This window comes from Eucyclogobius newberryi, unplaced genomic scaffold, assembly GCF_026437365.1.
Source record: "Eucyclogobius newberryi isolate DKJ021-1_F unplaced genomic scaffold, fEucNew1.0.hap1 SCAF_2, whole genome shotgun sequence".
In the NCBI taxonomy this organism is placed as follows: domain Eukaryota; kingdom Metazoa; phylum Chordata; class Actinopteri; order Gobiiformes; family Gobiidae; genus Eucyclogobius; species Eucyclogobius newberryi.
Window position 1 is genome coordinate 16,574,212 of NW_027315834.1, and position 25,812 is coordinate 16,600,023.

At 42.8% G+C, this 25,812-nt stretch overlaps 1 protein-coding gene across 17 annotated transcripts in view; it reads left to right on the forward strand.

Annotated features, from left to right (window-relative positions):
• Nucleotides 1–25,812, forward strand: part of celf2 (cugbp, Elav-like family member 2) — a 149,791-nt gene that overhangs the window by 67,506 nt on the left and 56,473 nt on the right. For 16 of the 17 annotated variants that reach the window (XM_072453801.1, XM_072453808.1, XM_072453803.1 and 13 more), the window contains one exon: nucleotides 19,389–19,585. In XM_072453801.1, the coding sequence (XP_072309902.1) occupies nucleotides 19,389–19,585 (197 nt within the window). Of the gene's footprint in view, nucleotides 1–18,254; nucleotides 18,428–19,388; nucleotides 19,586–25,812 lie in introns of those variants that run through there. The other variant, XM_072453802.1, reaches the window with a different exon arrangement.

A 25,812-nucleotide genomic window follows, 5' to 3' on the forward strand; every position in this document is an offset into this window, starting at 1 on the left:
AGCATTTCAGACGACTAGCTCCGATATACACTGTCAAAGGCCAGCAGGGATAATTTAAGAAGGAATCAATATTTTACTCTTTTATGATCTTTCCAAATATACCCAATCATCTATAGTTACTATCATGTGAAGGCACGACTAAACCATAGTTGGATTCCTTTTCATATATGCAGGGAAATATTAAATTCATACAACGAGCTGGGTAATGCAGGTACTGAAGGAGTGTGAGCTGGTTTGTGTGGACTAATCCTAATGACGAGCTAAAGGAAAAACAATGATTCCACCATAATAATAATTCACTTTTCAGCAAGGATCCACTTGTGCTGCTTTTGTCCGTATCTTTGGTAGACCACGGTATGGTAGATTTTGTATGTGCATGTATGTGTGTGAGTGCGTGTCAGTGAGCACAGCCATAGGCCTTGACAGGATGACAGCTGTCACCAAGGAAATACTGAGCGAGGAGAGAGCGAGAGCCTCAGGGGAACACAGACTTTCTCACACTTGGCTCCAACTTGCACTTATGTGTGTGTGTGGTTTGTAGGGGTGAGCGATATGAATTATTACTACGATTTTCTTGGAGCCAGGTCGGAGTAACTTTTTTCTTAGAAATGAGTGAAATGGGGATGAGAGAGAAGGGAGGGACATGCAGTAAATAGTCTGAGCCGAGATTCGAACTCAAAACTCTGCACATGGAGAGAGGCCACTCAGCCCCCGGGCCGCAAACGATTTACTTTTCCAAACCAGTAACACATTAGTTTTAGTTAAGACCAGCTGGTCAGAGGCTTTCCTGCGTATGGAGCACACTTCTCTGCAACCTTCTCATGCAACCTCTAGCCTTTACCCGCACTCACCCTCCTCTGCCCACGCCACGCCTTAATGCATGTGTTTTCCTCACACATGGCACCTCCTCACACTGAGTCTTACCTCCCTCCACATGTCCTCCCCTCTTGCCTCCTCTCCAAGAATAACACAATAACAGTACTCTAATGTGGTACGTTTTTGTGGCGCAATAACAGGGAAGAGATCACTACTCATTTTGTATCGTCATATTCATGTTGTACAGCCCTTGTGGTACGTGTGTTTTTAGTATATTATTTCACATGACTATGGGAAACGTGAATGTAATTGTGTAATGTGCACACATTCCATCACATCACCCATCATACACTTTGTGTATTGAGAGGAGACATTGGGGCTACAGCTGTTCACAGGGTGGGTCTCTGTATTGAGTTTAGTGCGCTTCATTAGTTTATATTGCAAAATCAATGCAGCCCATTGTGGTGTGACCCGCCTCTGTTCTATACATTGGATATGTGTGTGGGGGTTTTTATGTGTGTTTTGCTCAGTAATAGTGACCACTGGGAATAAATTGGGCATGGCGAGGGAGAAGCCTCTCTAAGTCACTTGGAAAGTAGAGCCATCTATCAAGTCATTCTCCCTTCAATCCTTTTGTTGTCTTTTTGTCTCCTCTATAGGCCTATTACAGCAATCACTGCTCTTAAGGTTGCTCCTGGACCTTGGGTGTTCACCTGAGTGTTACAGTGAGTGAAAAAGGATGGCTCTTCTCCTCAGTCTCTGCAGAGTTATGTGTGTTTAACCCAGGCTATAGGCTCCAATAAAGTCTAAAAGTGTGTGGAAGAGTGAGAGGAGAGTGGATCCAAGTAATAAAGAAGAACAGGTCACAGTGTCCGAAATGGTTGTGAAATAAAAGAGGTTATGAAAAAGGTTTAACTATTAAAGCCTTTACATCTATTCACCAATACATACGTGAAACTGAAATGTTCCAAACCTGACTTAAATTGTGTGTATTTCTTGCCTCTGCTGTTGAACTCTCCAACATTTCTAATGACTTATCTATTTTCCTGATTGGAAAATGCTTATTTTTATATTCAAGTTTAAAGCTTAACAGGCTTAAAGCACTATTCTTACTGTTGAAGTATATACGATTGATCAAATAAGGAGTAATTTGTAGACCTTGATGTTTTGGCAGATGACAAATGTGAATATTTGTGGTGTTGTAATGAATGCTTGCATCCTCCAGCTATGCCTCAGTAAAATGAACTAGCGAGAGAGAATATGGTGTAAATCATAGGTGTCAAGGTGCATATTGCTGCTACTAAATTATTGGATTGGAACATTTGAATTTCCGTGGCATTGCTTAAGGCAGTTGAATGTTTATTATTCAATAGCGTTTTAACGCTTAGTGTAGAATTTGTTTCCATTAGTGGCAGATAAACATCTTAGATCAGTATTATTTACTTTGTGTGTTACCTGTCAATTTTTCATGTTTATAAGTTTTATAAGTTTTTTAAGTATTGACTCTGAGGACAAACGTCCTCTCTCTTTGTAATATATACAACAAATGCAACAATTTGAGCATCTATTTATATTATTTATCGTCCTCCAACAACAGTTACTTCCAATTCAAGTTCAAATTTAACCTGGCATTGACCTGACATGAGGATTGTCTTTCACTCTTCTTAATCCGTCACCCTTTAATCGACTCCAGTGGCAGTTCTCTCCATTTTTCACAGGTATAAGACCTTCCTTTTTTTTTTGCTCTGAACATGCCCATGGAGAATCAGCTAAGGTCAAATAATGTGATCAGCCGCACTCGAGCATCAGGGAAGGTACCAATCAGAATCAGCATCACGTTCATCCGCCCGGCGTGTTGCATCCTGAATACGGCAGTGTGTGAGAGACAGTGGGAGGGGCGGCTTAAAAGAGATGATTAATCAGGAGTCTCGCACGGAAAGGGGGAGTGGGGCAGGGGGGGCATCCGTTTGTGCGAGAGACAGTAGTGTGTGTGAATGAGGTGAATAGGGGTCTTTGGCGTCCGGTGGTAAGGTAATGAGAGAAGCCACAGTGTGTGCACCTCTAGCCTCTGCAGCGGGAGGAGGAAGGAGAGCATGAGGAGAATAAAGAGCGGGAGAGCTGCTGTTTATGGGCCTGAGGGTTAGCCATGAAACAAACTCAACCAATGCAGCCAACTAATGCAACGCAGACCATTTCCCATGATAGGTTTTAAAAATAGAACGTCTTACGATATGTTTATTCTACCAGAAAGATGTGTATCTCATACTCATTATTTTAATAAACGTTTTAGACAATGATTTCAGTTATATCAAAGCAAACATGTTCATGCCAAAAACTGTGCCAAACTACATGCCAAACTGTGTCAAAATTATTGAATGAATCATCTAAATTGAGGCAAATTTAGACTATAACAAAAAAAAACATTTTCATAAAAATAAAAATAAAATAAGATGAGAACGTTGGTCTTATTGAGAGATATTTCATTTGTGGCAAAACCATCAGCCAATATTGTGGTATTGATATTTGCAATATATTGTGCGGCCAATGGATCATTTTAGCCCTAATTTATTTAATGAGAATAATATTCAACTGCTTTACGCAATTTAATCAAAGAATTAAACAAAACAAAAAAATGAAGACAGTCCTTTTTGCAGAGCTTTGAGTAATAATCATGTAGTATTTATGTATGGGTTTGCAAAGGGTCAGCTCAGTGATTATGTGTGCCATGGGTGAGATCTATAAACCAGAGCACCCAGGGATCCAAGGGAGGAACAAACACAGTGCCATTAACTGTTCTGTTCTGGTCTGTTCCCACTTGACATTATGGAGAAAATGACATGCTTTTAGCAGTGGCTGTTCATATAAGAGGGTTACCTCTGTCATTTAAAGGTAAGAGCAGGTCGGTGCTGACAGGAGCCGGCTTCTCAAGAATAACCGTGTTTCACAGGGAAAAAAAACAGGAGCATTGGTTTTACTTGGATTTCAAAGTGCTATATCTCCTCATAATATATAGTCTTAGCAATAAAGCAGGCCAGTGACGGTAGGTTTTAGCCTAGAAATGTTACATATTTTTTGACGGTGCGACAAATACCCACAACTAGACCTCATAAAACAAGGAATATTTATGCTCATTTGACACTGCTGGATCCTTTGTAATGTACTGTATTGTTTGTTTGCTTGCACTATTTAGTGTGATATGAAGGCGATCGGACCCGCTCCAGCTGCTACAAGTACGATCTTTAGCACCAGCAAACCTCAGACATTGACATTTACTGGCAGAAGATTTCAGTTGTTAATTCATGTGCGTTTTGTTCATCTTAATCCTGACTTTCTCATCTGTCTTCCTTTTGTTAGCTGTGTGCTTGGTACGACCACTTTGATTGACTCTACAGACCTCAGCCGAACCTCACCTGAAGAAACAAAGCACATTAAGAGTGCTATTTGATTGTTAGCTTGGTGTCCCTTTCGTTTGCCCCTGAAGGCCTGACCTTGTGGACCTCCCCTGTACCGTTCAGAGGCCGTGCTTTGGGTTTGTTTGTCCTGTTTTGTTTAGTCATTAAAGTTGTCACACTGTATTTAGATCAAAGCGACTTGAGGAGGGGCACAAATTAGCGTCTTAAATATTAGTGCTGACACCTCATTAATGAGATATAATTTATCAGAGCGGTGGCAAAATTGAGCGGGATTGTTGGGGGGATTTTTATCTCGACCTCATTCCGAGAGAAATGGCTTCAGTCAGTGACATCAAACCTTTTTTAAACAAGTATGTTATGTTTACATCTTTATCTATATTTCTGGTAAATTAAGCAATTCTCTCACAAGATCAAAAAGCACATGTTTTGTTTTTTTAATTAGTTATTCTGAATTCATCGTCCCTAAATTTCCTCTCTGTGTTGAAAACTCGACCGAGGCACATTCACCATGTTGAGCTGTGGTTTCTCAGAGGCTGAGGTTTTCCTCTCGGCAGCAGTGTTTATAATTATCTACTATGGCGGTTTTTCCCAGACATTTTGCAGGTTGTCAGGCTGTGGAAGTGCTGGTGCGATGTGATTGACGTTGAGTGGGCACCGTGGTGATGGTTGTGGTGGCTGCGGTTGGCCCAGATTGGCAGACTGCTTTCTCTTAATGCCTTTTTAACCATCTAACATTATAGCTTACTGGGAGCATTTACAGCTTCACGTCTAAGAGTCTTGGTTTGGTTTCCTTTCTCTTGAAGCCTCACTGGGCGCACAGAGGAAGTCTACTGGGGATGGATAGATGGTTATGTTTGCCCACTGATCAAGAGCGTTCACTGGACAGAAAACAGGATCTCTGAGCTGAACAGACAGCGACTAATAAAAAGAGTTACCTTTAAAGGGAAGACAGTGACTCTGGCTCATCATAGCTGGTTAACAACTACAACAACAACAACAACAACAACAACAACAGACCCATGGGGCTATACACAGACCTTTATATTCTGTGTCTGTGTCAGGAGCCACATGATGGAACACTCCTGTCCTTTTACTGCCCCAATAAGAGCACCTACAAGTTAGTTACATTTTTGAGCATTTATACCACAAACTATTTATACCACAAACTAAGCCCCAGACAAATAAATCCCACCTGGCCATTTTGACATTTGAAAACTTTGTTCACAGCATTTGCTTGACTTCCTGCTAATATCTTCTTAGAATAAATGTCCAACTTGTGGTAGCTGTAGTGTGAGGAATCAGGGAAAGGTGTTGGAGCTGCAGGTTGTATTAGCTCCAATTACCCTGTGCAAGCCTTATGTCTTCATCTGTGCGGGATTTACATGCAGCAGTAGCCGGCGCTATGAGCTGAGCCTCCCTCTGATTAGCAGTGATGCATTTGAAGCCTCCACGGGGAACAAGGATGGCACACTCTCCAGCGCTCAGCATACCGGAGCATTGTATTAAGGAGTGTGTGCTGTGTGTTAAGCAGATGTTTAGTAAATGCAGCTTAGCAGAGAATGGTGAGTAAGCCAAGGACTATTGCGTTAGTGCTGCGGATGTGTGCTGGACAGGATTTTTTTTACCCTCACATCCAATCTCAAAAGCCATGTTAAATTTGCCAATTCACCAGAGTCTTTAAACAAGTTAGGCAGAAGGGCTACTTAAGGTCATTCATATTTCATAAGAAGCAAGTTTTTTCTTACACCTGGAGCTGTAAGAACAAAATGACATAATTTGTTCCTAGAGCTCTTGTTCTGCAGTTCTTGCTGCTTGTTTTGGTCGCATTGGTCAAGCAGAACACATCAGTGCTGTGATGGGTTGGATGATTAAAGTGGGCGTGGCTAATTGTAAATATATTCATTTTTGGCAAAGTAATAAAAAAAACTACCATTCAAGCTATTCTGATTAAATCTAAATAGCGTTGCCACTAAACTGTTGGGGTCTGCATAGCAACAACATAGCAACAGCTGTTTGAGTTCACAGGGGGCGGGGCATAAACCGCAGAACTTCTGATGAAGTATGAAATGTCTGAGCCCATAAGACATTTGTTTGCTTACAGCTCTAGGTGCAATAACAAACTTCTTTCTTCTTATGAAGCTGTATGTATTGTACTTTTTGGGCTATACAGCGCTCCTCACTGAAAGCCGCGCACTCGAATGTATGAAGAAATAGAAATTATACATATTCGCCACCTGTCAATAAACCGCATGTGCCCACGTTGTAATATTAGATATTTACACTTATACTAAACAGTAGTGATGTGTCTTTAGAACCAGGGTTCTTGCGGCGCACCCACAGTCCGCTCCACCGCCGGACTAATTAGACTCATTTCTCAGTAATTATGAGTTGGATTGTAATAAAACACACAGCAGTTTCAAGTGTAACATACAGAGAACACATCACACCTGTCCCTTCTGTCCCTTCTGTCCCCTCTGTCCCCTCTGTCCTGGATGACTCTGTGTGAGCTGATTTACCTGTGTCTGTGTCTTCACATCTGGATCATCTGCTCCTGAGCTTGTGCTTAACGAGTGAGTGTTACATTGTAACATGAGATATTTATAAAGAAACATGTTCCACGATAGTGATAAACAGGTTGTCTTTTGACCAGCAGGGTCAGAACGGGCCAAGAAAATCTCCATTCAATGCGGCAGGTTCTAAACTGCAGACAGCCGTATATCGTATGTCCGCGCTCCGAGTGTGTCTTTGTGTCTAGATTCACTTCCTCATTAGACTATAAAAAATCCCAAAAGTACGGTAAATCTATCAAAGCTGGTGCCAAATTTAAAGGTTGTGTATTAGTCTGGACAAGGATTGAACCCACAACCTTGTTGTTAAGGTGGAATAATGCATTTTTCGTCACGGATAGTGAATCGAAATATTTTCTGATGAAAAAACCTCTCCTTATGTGTACCTACACTTAACTCAAATTTGACCTGTAAAACTACAGGGACATTAAAATCTTACATAATGTGAGTGAATGTACAGTAATAAAAAGGTTAAGGAAAGTATAAAAAAGAGTAGCATGAGAGAGGCGGGTGGCAGACTGTAGCCACTGCACCCTTGGGTGATATATGCTCTGTGTGGTGTGCGCACAGGGAAAGATGAGTAATGGCCTCTGACGTGCATGTCTTTCTTGTCTTGTCCTCCATCCGTTTCATCATTACATGCCATCAATCTCTCCATCTCTCAAGCTCCCTGTCAACTCCTATTGTCCTCCACCACTCTCTCCCTGCTTTCTCTTTTCCCCAAACATTGTGTGACAAACTCTTCTTTTGTACTCTGACCTGAGTCCCGGTTCAATTTCACTGACCTGCTAAAAGTGTATTGTGGTGTACAGTGGCTTTCCTTGGGAGCGGCAGAGGCAAAGACCCCTGAAATCTGCAGTACATTGGGGTAACCATTTTTGTTAAATTTCATATTATTAAAACAAAATACAAGTATAACAAAAAGATTTATCCATGTGTTCTAGTAAAAATTCTAGTTTCAACCCCTGTCCATAGGTGTTTTGACAGTGGTCGCAACAACAAACCATTCGCACAGTATTCAAGAGATTTTGTCCTGGTGCTTCCTGCTGCCAACCACAATATTGTGACTGGAGACGGGAATGGGGCTGTCGTATTTTTGTAAATTTGAGTTAGAGCCTCGAGAAAATTGCATCAGTATAAGTACCATTTCAAGTTACACTTTCACGTCTAGCTGTAAAGCACTGCCATCAACACTATCTTGTCCATGGACACAATCTGACATAAATACCGACATACTGACACGCACCAAAAAGCACAGTCAAGAGTAATGGTGTTTAGTGTAATTCACTGTTGTAGCCTCTGCCTCTCAAAAAGAATCATTATAGAGATTACATAATAGAGGTCATTTTTCTTCCCGACGCATACAGCACTGTGATGCCAGAACAAAGTGTTTGGGACTCGGGAGGAGCCTGTTAGCTGGGAGCTGAGAAGTAAATAGGTCCGGTGTGGAGAGTCTAAATCAGTGGCTGTTAGCTTTGCTCCTCTCTGTTCAAATCCATGCCCATTACTCTTAACAAACCAGAATAGATCCACAGTATTGATCTGTTGGCAGGAAATACCGTGTTCACGCACATGCTGGCAGGTGAAGGAGCAGCATGGAGACTCAAATTAGCTGTACTTTTTTAAATGAATATATGATATGGACTGGATTTGTTATAACAGTTGGATGCTGTGGCACAAATGTTATTGGTGATTGACATCTAAGATAAGATAACACTCTAATAGTATAATAATTGAAATGAGAAATAAAGTAAATTTATGTCTATCTATTACTATGTCTTCAAAGAAAATATTAACATTTGATCCTGCCTGCAAAATATAAGTATTATCATTGCAAGGCTGAGTTAAATTTACTACGTGAGGTAAAATGTTAACATTCAGAGAAACGTTATTTACTTGTGTTTCTTTATTTAGTTGATGAATTCAAAGTTGAATTCCTTTATATCGTCAATTCTGTGTGAAGAGGGTATTTGGTCAGTCGGGGACCTTGGCGTTCTCTTTCCAATGTGAGACGACTAGCACATGTTCTGTAATTACTTTGACATCATCCACACAATGATTGCGCTCTAAACACGCATTGATTTTTTGTAGGACCTACACAGAGAGGACACCGTCCTCTCTGTGTAGGTCGACAAGGTTGTGTCTTTAAAAACTCTTCACACAAGTCTCTATCCCTGATGATAACCATCGATTGACAGTAGGAACTATTAATTAGATGTTGGATATTCCTAATTAACTCAGTCATTCTTAATTTCTCTCTGGCACTTGTGTTCACGTGGCTCACTTCACTTCTGGAGTTGTGTTTAGCTCCCTGTTTGATTTGCTTCACTGGAGTAATGAGTTTGGAAAGCAGACAAAAATGGTGAAGTGTATTTTGAAGGAGCCTTAGGATGATTTGAAGTCCTGGGGGCTACGAGCGGCAGAAGTGCGCTCTCCTGCGCACTCCCACTCATGTATGTATTTACACAGGGATGAGCGCGAGGATGCACCCTGCGCCGCATCATTTATCTGCTGTGTTATCTGTGTGGTTTCAACGCAGAAGGACGGGTTCGATGCACAAATATTTTTGAGAGGAATCAGCCAGCCAAAGAAATACAGAGATCACACAAGAAAACACAAGACTAATGTTAGATCAGATAATATGATTGAATGTATACATTTTCCAAACCTATATATAATTCTACTTGTGTACATGTTGGTGGCACAAAGTATTTTCATAGAAACAGAAATACAAAGATGATTCCACTTTTAATGTTTGATATCTAGATATGATAGTATATGTTCTTGCAGTATAGTATATATTTTATGTTCAGTAAATAAAAGAACATCCTACCTCTACAGGTTCAATGATTTTTATTTGACTTACCACTCTCTTTGTTTAGCGGGAGATAAAGCTTAAAAGTTCATGCTGAAAATCTAACAGTTGTATAAACACAGCAAAAGCGCTTAGGTTCAACGCTTTAGCAGGTAAAAGGAGCTTATTGAAAACAAGTATGAGATAAGGAGCGCTTTACAATGGAGAGATAAAGACAAGTGCTCAAGATTAGGCCTAATATAACAGAGCAGCTTTTATCTTCCCCGCCAAATCTTGTTGACTAAACAATAACAGCTGTGACTGTGGATTTTACAAATACTCAAATCACAGCATCCTCTCATGCCAAAACAATTCCAGATAGAAGACAAGCGCTTAGAGATGGGAGCGCGACCATGCTTGCTTATTCTGTGACCAGCATGAACAATATCTGTGTCCAAGTAAACATGGAAGTTATTAAAATGGATGGCATATTTATAAAGTATTAAGAATGACAGTGAGGTCTGTTAAAGGGACAGGGATAAATAAAGCAGATTGTCACAAATCTGTTCTTCTATTGACACAGAACTGTATTCAATTAAAATAATAGGGTTGTATATTCCAATCCATCCATTATACGCACCCTAAAATAGCTCCTATAGTGAGGATGTGCATTCCATTATATCACAATATGAAGCCAAGTATGCAGTATAATATTCTCAATACTGACCAAACACAGGCACGTTATTTACTGTTTCTCAGGCTGTTATCAGCTTCACACTGCAGTGTACCTGTATTTACCCTTGCACACCTCTGTGTATTGTCCTATTTAGCATGGTTTCCACTCATGCATCCTAATGGCCCCAGAGAGCAAGGCCTCTGCTGTCTGCTATTAGTGAGCAGCACAGATCAATGGGCTCAGGGACTGCATTGCCGACCTGTTAGAGCATCCCCATTCAGAACCCCTCAACTGTGGCTAACACTGCAGCTAAAGTGTTTGCTTGTATAGAGTCTAAAGAGGGAAGCCCCACCTGTACCAGCCCTGTTCACACCTCGGCTCCACAGTTCCTGACAACTGAGGGCAGAAAGGGACTTATCTACCAGAGAGCTTTTCCAAGGTCTCTGGCTCTTCCCAGTAATCATCTTCATGGGGCGTCAGACTTTGAGGATTGAGCTAAAAACAATAGCTGAGAAGAAGAATTGAGATGTGAATCAAAGATATGTTTACATGAGGTCCACATAAGTTATCTGAAATGTATTGATTGATATATCCCTACCTAACACTTATTAGTTAGAGAATGGTTTCTTGGGAGGGAAATCACAGCTTTATAAAGCAAAGAGGATCAGTGTTATCCTAAAAGATTAAATACAGTGAATGTTCATGTCAAACTGTTCAGATGTGGTCTAAACGTGTCAGCTGTGGCCTCTGCTGATCTTTGTGGGTCAAATGTTTGTGTTTATGCCTGGGAGCTCCCTGAGACACGGAGCATATGTGTGCTCACACAGGCACATGCATAATGAAGCCTGCCCTCTCTCTCTCCCCTCTCAACTCTCCACTACATCAGAATATGTCAGCATATGGCTCCCTCCTCTGAGACAGTGTAGAACAGACCTATCCAGGTTGGATTTTGCTCCCGAGATCTTGACCTAGAATGAATGACAGTGGAGGGTGGGGGAGGAAAAGAAGGAAAAGTAATAAGGTGTAAAAGGTTCAGTAAAAGTGCGAATGATGGGTCATGTTTGTGAATTAGGTCCAGTTTCATTTAACATACAAACATCTCCACGTGTACATTCAGTGTAAACCATATCTCAACTGGAATAGTGACTTTGGACTAAAAGCCTCTTATAGCAATAACCTTTAGCCATTTTAAATCTGGGCATTCTTCTTTTTAATGGCACAAATACATATGGCAGTATTTGAAATGTAGAACCATGTGTGTTTTGCTCAAAATGAACACCCTCGAGTCTATTAGTCAACATTAGAGGGTCTAGACCCTCTAATGTTGCCCCCATACAAGGCTTTCTCAAAGAGGGTGCTGTGTGACGTGAGTGTGCTATAGTTTGATAGATTTTTTTGACAAATGAACATGTGCAATTATTGATTTATGAATCAATAATTGGTGTTGTAAATTATTAAACAGAATAGGATAATTCATGCAATGATTTGTTTAAAAAGCACATTTTGGCTGGGGGCGTGTGGCAGCTGTGCAAAACAGTGCCTTTCCCTCTCTTGTGACGAGCCATGAGGGGAAACGTAGTAGAGCAAAACCTCACAGCAGAGCAGATTGAAACAGTTTGAATCTCGTGTAAAACAACCTAGGAACCACGGAAATATGACTCGCTTTAGTCTTAATCCAAGAGTGAGTTTGAATTAATACATGCACGCAGCACGGAAAACTCTGATCGATTGCGACAACGCACACGCTTTTAAATGTGCATTATGATATTTGCCTTGAAATATGGACAGAAAAAGGCACATAACCTGCTTCCCATATCTGTGATTGTCCTGAAAGAGGAGAAGAGAGGAACAGACAGGAGCAGAGCAGACACAGAGTCGTGTTAGGAGCAGATCAGACAAGTCTTTCAGATGTACAGTTTTATTAGAGTTTAGTAATACACTTAACTGTTAACGCTCAATATATTTTCGAATCATTGCCAAATTAAAATTGCTTGGTTGGCAAAATTCGAAACTCTGGTAGATTAAAAATAATGAGACAAAACAGCAATTGCCTCTATGAAATTCTGTAGATGTGATTTAAATGTATTGAATATGAACTGGGCTACCAATAATGCGGCTAACAAGGGCTAACAATATATGCTTTAAAACCAGGTGAACAAAAGGGGAAGTTTCTGAAGTGAAATTGGGGTGGCTCGGCTTAGGAAAAGAACGTTTAGGGCGCCCCAGTGCTGAAACGTTTGAGAACCACTGCCTCACACTACCACCTTACTTACCATCCCTCCTTCTGCTCCATTAAGATCATAATTAGATTGTAGTGAGCATCAGCACATCTCTCCTTTTGAGGTGACATACTATTAAACAACCTACTGCTTTGAAATCCTGTGAAAGATACATAAAGTAGACCCGTTTGTGTGAGTGTTTTCATTGCTGACTGTGAGCCAAATAAATCACAGAGGAAAATAAAGACAGGGAATAGATTGGAATTGTTATTAAAGCATAAAGAGGCTGCAGGAAGATGGTTCATATAGTGTTGAATCAAGAACTGAGTAAACTGGTGTCAAACGAAAACAAACATTTATTCAAAGCATACTTCAGTCATTTTTTAATTTACTAATTTCTTCGTTCATTCTGCAAGAAATTTCCTTTGGAGCAGAGGTGAAACTGTGCCACTGTGCACAAGAAAAGCCGCTTTGTATTGCCGCCATCTTTAAATGATCTACTTTTTCTTCTAGATTTCCTTCAGTTCAATGACGTGGACCTCTCATTGAAACCCACAGTATGTTTAAGTTTCAGGGGCTGTTTAATTCAGTCCAGACAAACGCATTGGGTTAGGATTGAAAAACAAACACTATGGGCAATTTAGCAATCTGTCACAAACAACATGGCCGGCCCATCTTGCAAATTATCAAACTTCTCAGCCCTTTGTGCTAAAAACGATGCAGGGATTTATTCACAATGAGATGTAATTGTGTGCAGACTCTTACAACATACAGTCATGATGTTGATTCAGTGCTTTTGTTACAAGCAGCCTTCGCTCTATTTGTCTTTGTCTCGTGCCGCTGCCCTGATTACGCCATTTTCAGACTGCACCCTGTAGTTTTCTCCTCAGTGCCCCCTTCAAAGGTGTCACGACCAATGTGCATGAACACTCCAGGGAGCTGTATTGTTCAAGCCGTGCACAGCGGTGGAGGTGTTACATGTTGCCCTGTTGGTGGAACTCTTTTTCTGGAAAATGGCCACAACAAAAAGATGTTGTTAGGGCAACTGATGTTAAGTGCGGGACCAAAATCCGGGTCATCTGTGTCCCAGTGCCAGGACTGCATGATGCAGCTCTTCTCATTCCATTCATTCAAATAGGCTATGTTTTTAGACTACTGTTTGCCAAAGCCAACACAAACTTGAACGGAATGATTGCTAAGGGTCAACATCTCAGTCACGACCTGCTTGTGATCATGGCTCATTGTTGCAGTCATGTCCCCACAGCCTCTGTCCCGGTCTGTTGGCACCGCTTTGAACTCTCTTGGTATTGGACCAATACTGTGCTTTGCTTCGCTCTGTCTCTCTGTTCCTACACGTATTTGACATAGTAACATTTGCGTGACTCCTTAGCACTAAGTACCGATGGGGCTGCTGGACCATATTGATCAAGTGGGCTCTCTAGATGTTTAAATACAGGGTCACGTTGCCCATCCCTATGGCTATGGTGAACTATTAGACTGTTTTTGCACACTAACCTTCCCCCATTAGGCCTTATTGTCTGCTGTTCATTGGATCAACATTGCTGGAGCATTTTATGGAGACGTATTAGACAAATAGGCCATCATCATCCCCATCGGAGAGTCAGATGATGACTTTTGGCAGAACCTAACAACAGCGCAACGCCAGACTGCCTGAGCCACTGCCATTCTGTCGCACACATATACGTACACGACCACACACTCGCACCACGAAAACAAGCTGTTCCTCATTAAGGCCTTAAACATGAAAGATGGGAGTGGGAGGAATGGGATGTGATGAAGAGTACAGCCTAAGCTAAAAGTACTGCAAACACAAAGGACAAAGAAGTATGGAAATATGTTTATTCCACTATCGTGAGTAGAGAAAGCTCCCGCAAGCCCCCCGCCATGGCACCCTCAGCCACCCTTCCCACCATGCCCCAATCGACACTGGTGTTCCCATAGCAACAGGAAACAAGGAGGTGAGAAGGTAGGAAGAGAGGAAGTGTGCTGAAGATTAGAGAGGAATTTTGCTGCCACTGCTGTTGCTGCCGCCTGGATTTGACCAATCTGGTGTTGAGACTTTAAGATGCTCTAATTCTCTGCCCCTGCTTTCCCCTCTATCATCTGCACACACACTTGAAAGGAGACACCAGGTCAGGAGGAAGAAAACATCTTAGAGAGATCATTCCTGGAACAGCTCTGCCGAGGAAGAATGAAAGACTTTTTGTTTGAAGTGCTAATCAATATTTATGTTATGACATGTGGATATTTCTATAGCACTTTTATATTTTTGTATCATTATAGCATTTTCTCTAAGACTTTGTTTGGTTTAAAGTTCTGGGATATCTAGAAATAGCAACGTGTCAAGAAATGTATTAAGAAATTAAAACAAATCCGTACTGGGAACTGTCATTTATGTGAAGGTTTATCATCAGACATTCTATAGAATTCTTGAAATGGCCAGGCAAAGTGATACAAAATAAGAAATATTCTCTACTTAGGCTTAGAGCAATGACTTGCAGTGTCACCACTTACTGTTTTTGTGAGTTTGCTGTTTCATGGGTTGACCCTTGTATACTGAGGGTTTACTGTTAATGTATATTAATGTTAGATGCTATATTAATGTTAGATATAAAGTAAATATTTTGAGGTTTAGAAGTTAATGGAGTAGATTCCGCCTTTTTTGAATGAAAGATTTTAACAGGAAATAGTTATTTTCTAGATTATGACAGTGAACCAAATTAGTGAACGGGACAAAGAGGTTGTTAGCAAATATGTGCTTTTTTGTGCTTTTTTTTTACCCTTTTTGGTAAAACTAATATTAACTTAAACACACATTCTTTCTAATGTAAATTGCAAGTTTAAATGTATTTTACTGTGAGTTTTGATTTTATACAAATAATGTTTAATACTTAATAGCCACTCCTCCAGGTGGTTGGAGAGTCCTTGCCTCAAGTGTCTTCAAGTATCTCGGGGTCTTCTTTACAAGTGAGGAGTAAAGAAGGAGCTGAAACGAAAGGCAAAGCTTTGATTCACCGAGAGTGAGGCCGGGTGCTCCCTTAGAGATAGGGTGAGGAGCTCAGTCACACGGGAGGAGCTCCGAGTAGAGCCTCTGCTCCTCCACGTGGAGAGGATTCAGCTGAGGTGGCTCGGGCATCTGTTCCGGATGCCTCCTGGGCGCCCCCCGGGGAGGTGCTCCAGGCATGTCCCCCCCGGAGAAGACCCAGGACACGCTGGCTTGGGGAACGCTTCAGGATCCCTTTGGAGGATCTAGAAATTATTTTTCTTCAGTTTCCACATCCAATCATGTGCTAGCATGCTGTGTGTGCTCTCAGTAGCAGGTGGCAGCCCACAGTTGCTCGTTAGCACAGAGCTAGCTGAGCTGGGGTATCGCTGCTAGCTGCTGTGACATTTCAGATTGGCAAGCTCCTCGATCAGTGTGTGAGATAATATGCTTTTAAGCATGGTGTCTGCTTTTAATTTCTCATATTCTGATAAGACAATGATTATAATGATAAAGACTGCTCGTCTATTCCCATCAGTCCTTCCAACCCCCACCAACCACTCACCACTTTTGGTGAAGTGTCTTGCCCAAGGACACAACTCCAGTGTGGTCTGGTCACTGGTGTTTGAGCGCTCCAACCTCTTGCCTTAATTTATAAATTATAACATTAATGCTTACTTTAATATTTGGGAACACAATCCTGTTTAGTTTGCTTTTCCCAAAAGACTACCATGTTATGTAACTTTTTAGCCATTGTCTTTTCTTGCTGTGTCATCCTCAGTGTTTAAATGTGAGGTTTGTGTCAAAATCTGTCTGTGAAGGTGTGAGTGTCCGATGTTAGCGCCTCTCTGCACATGCCTGTGTGAACGCTGACCTCAGTCGCCCGTCTCCCTTGGGGGTGTAAGGGATGTTTCTCAGTCTAGTTGTCAACAAGATTTGTTTCCCTGTGGGACCGTTACACATCCAGCAAACAGACTGCAAATGAGAAAAGGAGTGTGACAGGTTGGCCCTTGCAAAAAGTCACTTGCAAGGGTTTGTTTTGTGCATGCTGTAGTTTTGGGGTTAAGGGAGTCAGTAAGGATACGTGTTTCAGAGCAGAAGATGCAGAAGGAGGAAACAGCAGGGAGAGGGATGCAGTCATCCTGAACTGTTGTCCGTGTGTATGCATGTGTGATGCGGCTATGTGTCTATGTGTAGGCTGGTTTCTAAGACACCATGCAGGGTTCTGAGCTGTGCTTACTTCTAGACTTGGCTCGTATGCAGCTGTCTTCATCTCTCTTCCCTATTTTTATTCCAGCCCTACCTTCCTCAACGTCTCAGGCCTTTTTTCCACTGTGTGTGCACCAAGTATCTACCTGACTGCCAGTTGGGCTCCAGCTGTGAACAAGGCAGAAACAGTGGATAGCAGGCAGTTTCTGAAGACCAAGCAGCTCATCTTGTGTTCTCATTACCTCTAAAAGGGGGAGTGTTTTCCTTCCCCCCTCATAGTACAGTTGTGTTCAAAAATAACCATCGCCACAGCACTGGTCAAACAGCCACTACATCATCCCCACGCCTATTAATTACCCATAATTGACCAAACTGTGGGTTGAAGTGGATTGTTCCAACAATGGATCTCAGTAACGTTGAACTCCTAATGCAAGAGTTCACTACAGATAAATAACAACAGAATGAACAGCTAAGAGTAGGGGATAATTATTCAAATGAATCCAGTGTATCATCTTACTAAGTTGTAAGCAGCTGTCGAATTAATCTTGAGACTTATTTGTCTTTTTTTTTTTGAACAATTATAATCACAAAGTTCTCATCAATGGTTAGGCCTTATTCTCTGAAAAAGGCACCAGTAATCAATTATTGTGTTGCACTAGTTACTTCAATGTCAGTATGTAACAAGTTATGACATTTTTTTCTCAGATAGGCCTCAGATATACTCACCCACAAAGAAAAAAACTCAAGCATCAGTCACAGCCCAAGCTAGTGGCCACAAAAGAACGGGAGTGATGGAAGCAATAGTTAAGCCATTAAGACAAACAATTGTCTCAAATTGAGAGGGAGAGAATGGAAAGGAAGAAAAAAAGGAAGGGAGATGGAGAGGCTAACGCAGGAGTGGATCCACTCAACGACTTAATCTGAGCCCCAGGATACTCTCCTGCTGTGCGGCACACACTCTCACACACATGTGCACTCTGCACACCACAGCTCTGTGTGCATGCAATAACACCTTGTCAGTCTTGGCCAAGGGGCAAAGGAAGAGTGCTCATTCCTTTGTAGTGAGCAGCGTCACCTACTTCCAATCACCTGAGGACCCAACTGAGCATGCAATCTTCACAAGACTGATATTTACACAGCCCTGTGCCTTATGGCTGCAGAGTCAGACTATTCTTTGTCTCAGTGGGTGAAAAATGGCGGTCAGAGTACAGTGAGGACAATGTCCTGCGTGAGGGAGGAGCAGCTCTGACACCAGCTATTGTATGCTTTCCCCCATGGACTGGCTCGGACCTCACATAAACAGCCAACAATAAGTGATTGTCCCCAGCGTTTATCCCTGGGTATTGCTCACATACTACAGCTCTGTGATGGGATGGACAAGCTGCAGCATTTTAAACCCAGCAACCACGCAGGCCTAGCCCTGACAATTATTGCAGATTTATGTGCTTAAAAACTTGCTTCAGAGCTTGGTAAGAGCAGTACCTTCTGCCCCTACTTCCATACAGCCTCTGGCCGAAGGGTTTTTGTTGCACTCAGGCCCGTGCAATTTATCGGACAGCTTAGTAGGAGCAGTCGTGGCCCCAAGGACTGTTAGCACTGGTTTGGCTCATTGACTCTTTCTCCGCTCTGGCATTTTATTTGACATGTCCTTTAAGTCCTTTAAAGACTTGGGCGTTTCTGCTGAGCGCCTCAGCTCTTTCTGCAAAAGATGGATGGTGCGCATTCAAAGGTCTGCCTTTTTTCTCTTTTCCCCATTGTTTCTCTTTCTCACAATGTCTATTTATATATCTAAGCTTGATATGTTGTTACATGGCATTAATGCTGTCAGATCAGATTTGGCTTTGTTTTGTTTCATTAAAAAGGTTCGTAGCCATATGTTAACCGTCCTTAAACACATTGTCCTCAATTGTCTTCAGTTCTGCTGTTTCTTTTTTGTCCAGATGACTACAACTGAATATTTTTCTTCAATTTACTGTTATTGTTGTTGTTGTTGTTCTACTTACTTTACATCAATTGTTGACTAGAGGAATAGCAGAGTCATCAACCTACAGCTTCCATGTGTAAACTCAGCGTACGCGCACATGGACATCTGTTAATAGTTGCCTGCAGTGGTTTTGGAGCTAATCTCTCATACACAGCTTCACATTAACAGCTGAAAGCCTGGATTCATTCAAGCACTTCGACATAAGCAGATGCTCACACGTGGCACTGCCTGGACAGCTGCAAGTCGACATACATTGAGAGTGTCTCTGCTTCTTATCACAGATCACATGTCAGCGACACAGTGAATAGACCCATGTCTGCAGCACGAATGAGATAAAGACTTTGTGCTGGATACACAGTTCCGGGAAAGTGAAAGAAGGCGTGTTTTATTTGTAGGTTTGTGCAAATGTACGTATCTATGTACGTTGGATGACTGGATGCAACTTATCTCTGCTTTTTGGATCCATTAAACATGAAACCTACTGTACTGAATGTTTTCCTGAGCTGTAATTTACACCTATAGTATTTTACCAATTAGTATTTTAAACTTGATATCTCTCACCACACATGCATGGACATTTATGATTGTAGACCGTTAAAGTGATAACTCGCTCGTGGTAATACCATGTGGGATTGTCATGTGTACTAGTAAGCTCTCAGTTACTAACACAGATTTCAATTGTTGTTGTTGTTTTTTTGTCTTACAGTAATGGCACTCCTGGGAAGATGAATGGGGCACTGGAGCATTCGGACCAGCCTGACCCGGATGCCATCAAGATGTTTGTTGGTCAAATCCCGCGCTCCTGGTCAGAGAAAGAGCTCAAAGAACTATTTGAGCCTTATGGAGCAGTTTACCAGATCAACATTCTCCGAGACCGCAGCCAGAACCCGCCTCAGAGCAAAGGTAATTATCTGTAAAGTCATGAGTTAGCCTCGGAGTGTGGGGGTGTAGGACTGTGTGATGGCAGCCGACATAAATGGCTGTACAAAAGATGCTAAATTGCAGTTACATTTCATGCACCATTTAAAAACAAAGCCATGTCAGACATAAAGACTCAGTTGTTTAAACGCACATAATTCCCAGCTATTCTCTCTAATTGCTTTTCGCTTTTAAAACTTGTTTTCCTATTAAATTTGAAGAGTAAGGCGGCAAATAATAGAGACACGAGCACTGAATTGAGAGACAATAGTGCCATATTAAGAGGCATCAAGCAGTGGGGGGGCTGATGACACTCCTGATGAGACGTGCACGTCGGTGTGTGGACATAAGGAAGACGGATGCTGCGTTTTCATCCAAGTGAAACTGTCATAAAAGATCCATCATAAGTGAAGGATTGACTCTTCGTTTATAAAGCTTAAAGATATGGATGAAATAAGTGCATTCTTTAAAAATGTATATATATATATTTCAAAGTTAAATAAATATACCAAAAACCAGTATAAGTCATTACATTCAATTCCCACAGGCATTAAATCTAAAAACCAGTTTGACAAAAGGATTTCACTAGAAAACAGCAAACGTGATCTGCTTCAACATTTCCCTCTCCTTGAATGAATAATAAAATGCAGTATTAGGCCAAATTAAGAATATACCGTTAAGTGGAAAAACTACCTAAACCCAATCTCCAATTATGGACTTCACTCAGGCTTAACGTGTCTGTTATTTTGACAACTTTTCTCGTGTGTTTTGTGTATATCCCAGCAACATTATAATGTATCTACCACAATATTTTTACTTGGATTGTTTTCATTGAAATATGTGTTTGGTTTTAACCTGAAACATTTACTGGCTTTATTAAATCGTCTTTGGCCCAGAAACAAAGAGAAAGCATTAGCAGTCACCTCCAGTCTCTCACTCTAAAACCTACAAATCAAGTTAGAAATCTGAGGATAATAATGGACTCAGACCTGAACTTTAACAGCCACATCAAATCAATAACATCAGCAGCTTTTTACCATCTAAAAAACACTGCTAAAATACGAGCTGCTGCATATGACTGAAAGGATTTAGTTTGCACTTTTCTCTTTTATGTCTCTATCTGTTTTGTGATTTTAATGTATTATTTCTTGTTGTGTGCAGCACTTTGATTTGCCTTTGTGCTCTATAAATATACTCGCCTTGCCTAATCTAAAAATGTTAATTCTAACATAAATCAAATAGACTGAAATATTTAAGATGACGTTCAAATCTCACACAGTTGCATGGTTTAAATTGCATGTTGCCCAATGGAATGGTTACCAATAGTTTTGACATGATAAAAGAGTAAATGTCTTTTTATGGCAAGATCTTGAAATGCAGTATTAAAAAAGCAAAGGGCTGCAAAATTTGCCTGAAATTGCTGTTGTAATTACGTTTTATTGTAATGTTTTGTATTATAATTGTAGTTTGATATTTGTTTGATATTGAACCTGTTTTTCATCAATTTAAGCACAAGTTAACCACTAACAGTGATGTTGGGCGTCAGTTTCTCAGTCGGAGGAGTGCTCCCCCTTTGATCTGAACGTGGTTTGAATCTCGCTCCTGACACAACAGCCTTGGTAGAGTGGTCAGATCCACTGACCCACAGGTTGACCCATGGCCCTTAGTGTCTGTGTACACTGCCGTATGAATGTGTGTGTGAATGGATGAGTGATTCTGTGATGTAAAGCACTTTGTTTGTGGGTTGACAAACACAATATAAATGTGACCATTTACCATTTTAATGACACTTGTCTTGGTCTGTGCACAAACTGCCTGAGGTCTGCATTGCCTGCACATGTGAGTGCATCTGCTCTGTGTGTCACCTGTTTACAGTGGGACGGTAGAACCAGGGGCGCCGCCAGGTTTAGGCCCTAAAACACTGAGCAAAAGTTCCAACACTTCAGCTTCCATCTTTTAAGTTAAACATCCAAATAGCATGCTGATCTATTCACTATTTTTGTTGAATGTCATTTTAATCAATGTAAAAAAATGAATAAATATTAATTTACAAACTCTGCTGGGGAGTTACATAGGAGCCTGAGCCGAGGACAGCAGTACAAATAGTGCAGAGGAAAAGCAGAGATTTGAAAGCAGAATATTGTTTTCATTGATTTTACTCTATAGAAATATCAAGTGGAATATGATATGATGGTGTAACACAACAACTAACCCAGAGTTTCAGCAGTGACAGCACTGCTACAAATAATGGAGTGGGACTGCCTTGTGCTTTGGAAAACTTCATCTTAAATCAAAACTAATGTCAATACTAATGTATTGACAGTACATCTGCCAAAGCAGAGGACCTCACTTCACCAACATTGCCCACAGGAAGGATATCCATCGTAATATACATTACAGCACATAATTATAAAACAACTTGTCCTTGGTTTAAATATACCTACAGCATGAAAACCATGGGGGAGGCAAATGAGGCGATAGACATAAAAAACATTGACTCATTTGTGTTTTGAATGTGAAATCCACTTTGAGGTGTGCTGTCCTTCACTCGCCTGCTTCTGTCTGTGCCGCTCCAGCTGCCTCGTCTCTCAGACGCTTGAGTTCATGTGAACGCGTAGAAACGCCATGCCAGAATCTGCTTGTTTTTGCATAATCCATATGCGTTTTACTTTGAGATGACTTCTATATTCATTGTGATGGCAGTGTGAAAATAATTGTTCTTTACGTCCTTTGCTTGTCCCCAATCTTTGGCGTACTATTAAAATCTTTTTCCTCGGATTTATGAAGTAAGTGTATAACTTCATTCTATTTAAAACGTAGAAAAATCTAGGCAGGAAGTGTTCCATTCTTTTCTCTAATTGAGATCTCTCGGCCTGATTCGCTTTTCTATCTCAGAGTGAGGTGGAGTGTTTTAAAGGGAAATGTTGCATTTGATTGGGCTCTTAGTGGCCTTGGTTTCTGCAAGCTTTAAGCACTGTTGTTGTTTTTCCCCCACGTTAAGCACGCAGCCTGTCCTCGTCTGCACCAACTCAACTCCAAGGAAATGCATTGCCCATAAATGCTTGCACCACCATTCTTTTGAGCCAGAGATACCGTAACCTCCTGAAGTTTAGTTTCAGATCACAAAACAGAATTATTTAACGGATAAAAAAAAAGAAAAGACCTCAGCTATTTTTGGGACAAATAAGGCATTACACATCCCGGCCTTGATCTCTACTTGATCTCTACTTTGTCTTCTTCAGCAGTTTTGATTTGAATGTTTTAAATGAGTTTGTTAGTCCCACTGAGCACAAAACAGAGAAAACATTTAAGCGTTTACAGCTCCAGCAGCTCAACTGTACTGTTCCAGTGTTTGTGTCCTCATTAGCTGGCACTTCTAAAATTGTTCCTCCAAAACACAAGAGCATCAAGAAAGCTGTGCAACATGGCGAACACAAATTGACAGCAAAAGTTTGGCGAGCAACAGACAAAATATCAGATCCAAATTAAAATCAGATTATTCTCTATTCTTGAATGTCTTTCTGATCCTTTTGCATGTATAGTCATATATAGACAGCCAGTGGTTTGATTTCTACAGTAAACTTGTCTTTGTTACACTTAATTTTCATTCATTTGTATTTTTACAGGGAAAAAAACCCAATGAGAAAAGCTCTAATTTTCATGGGTACAAACATCCATCCATCCATCCATCCATCTTCTGCCGCTTTATCCGGGGCCGGGTCGCAGGGGCAGCAGTCTGAGCAGGGACTCCCAGACTTCCTTCCCCCCAGACACTTCCTCTAACTCCTCCGGGGGGATCCCGAGGCGTTCCCAGGCCAGCCGAGGGACATAGTCTCTCCAGTCCAGCGTGTCCTGGGTCTTCCCCGGGGCCTCTTCCCGGTGGGACATGCCTGAAACACCTCCCGAGGGAGGCGCCCAGGAGGCATCCGGAACAGATGCCCGAGCCACCTCAGCTGGCTCTTCTCGAAGTGGAGGAGCAGCGGCTCTACTCCGAGCTCCCCCCCGTGTGGCCGAGCTCCTCATCTTATCTCTAAGGGAGCGCCCAGCCACACGGCGGAGGAAACTCATTTCGACCGCTTGTATCCGCGATCTTGTTCTTTCGGTCACTACCCAAAGCTCATGCCCATAGGTGAGGGTAGGAACGTAGACCGACCGGTAAATTGAGAGCTTTGCCTTTCGGCTCAGCTCCCTCTTCACCACAACAGTCCGATGCAGCGACTGCATCACTGCAGCCGCTGCACCGATCCGCCTGTCGATCTCACGCTCCATCCTTCCCTCACTCGTGAACAAGACCCCGAGATACTTGAACTCCTCCACTTGGGGCAAGGACACCCCACCCACCTGGAGAGGGCAAGCCACCTTTTTCCGGTCGAGAACCATGGCCTCGGATTTGGAGGTGCTGATTCTCATCCCAGCCGCTTCACACTCGGCTGCAAACCGTCCCAGTGCATGTTGCAGGTCCGGGTTTGATGGAGCCATCAGGACAACATCGTCAGCAGAGATGGAATCCTGTGGTCCCCAAACCGGACACCCTCCGACCCCTGACTGCGCCTAGAAATTATGTCCATAAAAATCATGAACAGAACCGGTGACTAAGGGCAGCCCTGGCGGAGTCCAACATGCACTGGGAACAGGTCTGACTTACTGCCGGCAATGCGAACACAGCTCCTGCTCCGGTCATACAGGGACCGGACAGCCCTGAGCAAAGGGCCCCGGACCCCGTACTCCCGGAGCACCCCCCAAAGGACACCCCGAGGGACACGGTCGAAAGCCTTCTCCAGATCCACAAAGCACATGTGGACTGGTTGGGCAAACTCCCATGAGCCCTCGAGCACCCGATGGAGGGTATAGAGCTGGTCCAGTGTTCCACGACCGGGACGAAAACCACTCTGCTCCTCCTGAATCCGAGGTTCGACTATCGGTCGGATTCTCCTCTCCAGTACCTTGGAATAGACCTTACCCGGGAGGCTGAGGAGTGTGATCCCTCTGTAGTTGGAACACACCCTCCGGACCGTGCCTCTGGTCTGCCAGTCCAGAGGCACGGTCCCCGAACGCCACGCGATGTTGCAGAGACGTGTCAACCAAGACAGTCCTACAACATCCAGATACTTTAGGTACTCAGGGCGGATCTCATCCACGCCCTGCCACCGAGGAGTTTGCGAACAACCTCAGTGACTTCAGCTTGGGTGATGGATGAGTCAGCCTCCGAGTCCCCGGTCTCTACTTCCTCTTCGGAAGACGTGACTGAGGGATTAAGGAGATCCTCAAAGTATTCCTTCCACCGTCCGACGACATCCCCAGTCGAGGTCAGCAGGCCTCCACCCGCACCGTAAACGGTGTTGGTGAGGCACGGCTTCCCCCTCCTGAGGCGCCGGACGGTTTGCCAGAATTTCTTTGGTGCCGACCGATAGTCCTCCTCCATGGCCTCCCCGAACTTCTCCCAGGCCCGGGTTTTTGCCTCTGCGACAGCACGAGCCGCGGCTCGCTTGGCCTGCCGATACCCCTCGATGACCTCCGGAGACCTACAAACCGGAGTGGCCTGATAGGCTTCCTTCTTCAGTCTGACGGCATCCCTTACTTCCGGTGTCCACCACCGGGTTCGGGGGTTGCCGCCACGACAGGCACCGGAGACCTTGCGACCACAGCTCCGAGCAGCCGCATCAACAATGGAGGCGGAGAACATGGTCCACTCGGACTCAATGTCCCCAACCTCCCCCGGGACATGGGAGAAGCTCTCCCGGAGGTGCGAGTTGAATACCCTACTGACAGAGGGCTCCACTAGACGTTCCCAACAGACCCTCACAATGCGCTTGGGTCTGCCAAGTCTGTCCGGCTTCCTCCTCCGCCAGCGGATCCAACTCACCACCAGGTGGTGATCGGTTGACAGCTCTGCCCCTCTCTTCACCTGAGTGTCCAAGACACGCGGCCAGAGGTCTGATGACACAACAACAAAGTCGATCATTGGCCTAGGGTGTCCTGGTGCCATGTGCACTGATGGACACCTTTGTGCTTGAACATGGTGTTCGTTATGGACAATCCGTGGCTAGCACAGAAGTCCAATAACTGAACACCGCTCGGGTTCAGATCGGGGAAGCCGTTCTTCCCGATCACCCCTCTCCAGGTGTCACTGTAATTGCCCACGTGGGCGTTGAAGTCCCCCAGTAGAACAACGGAGTCCCCGGTCGGTGCACTGTCCAGTACCCCTCCCAAGG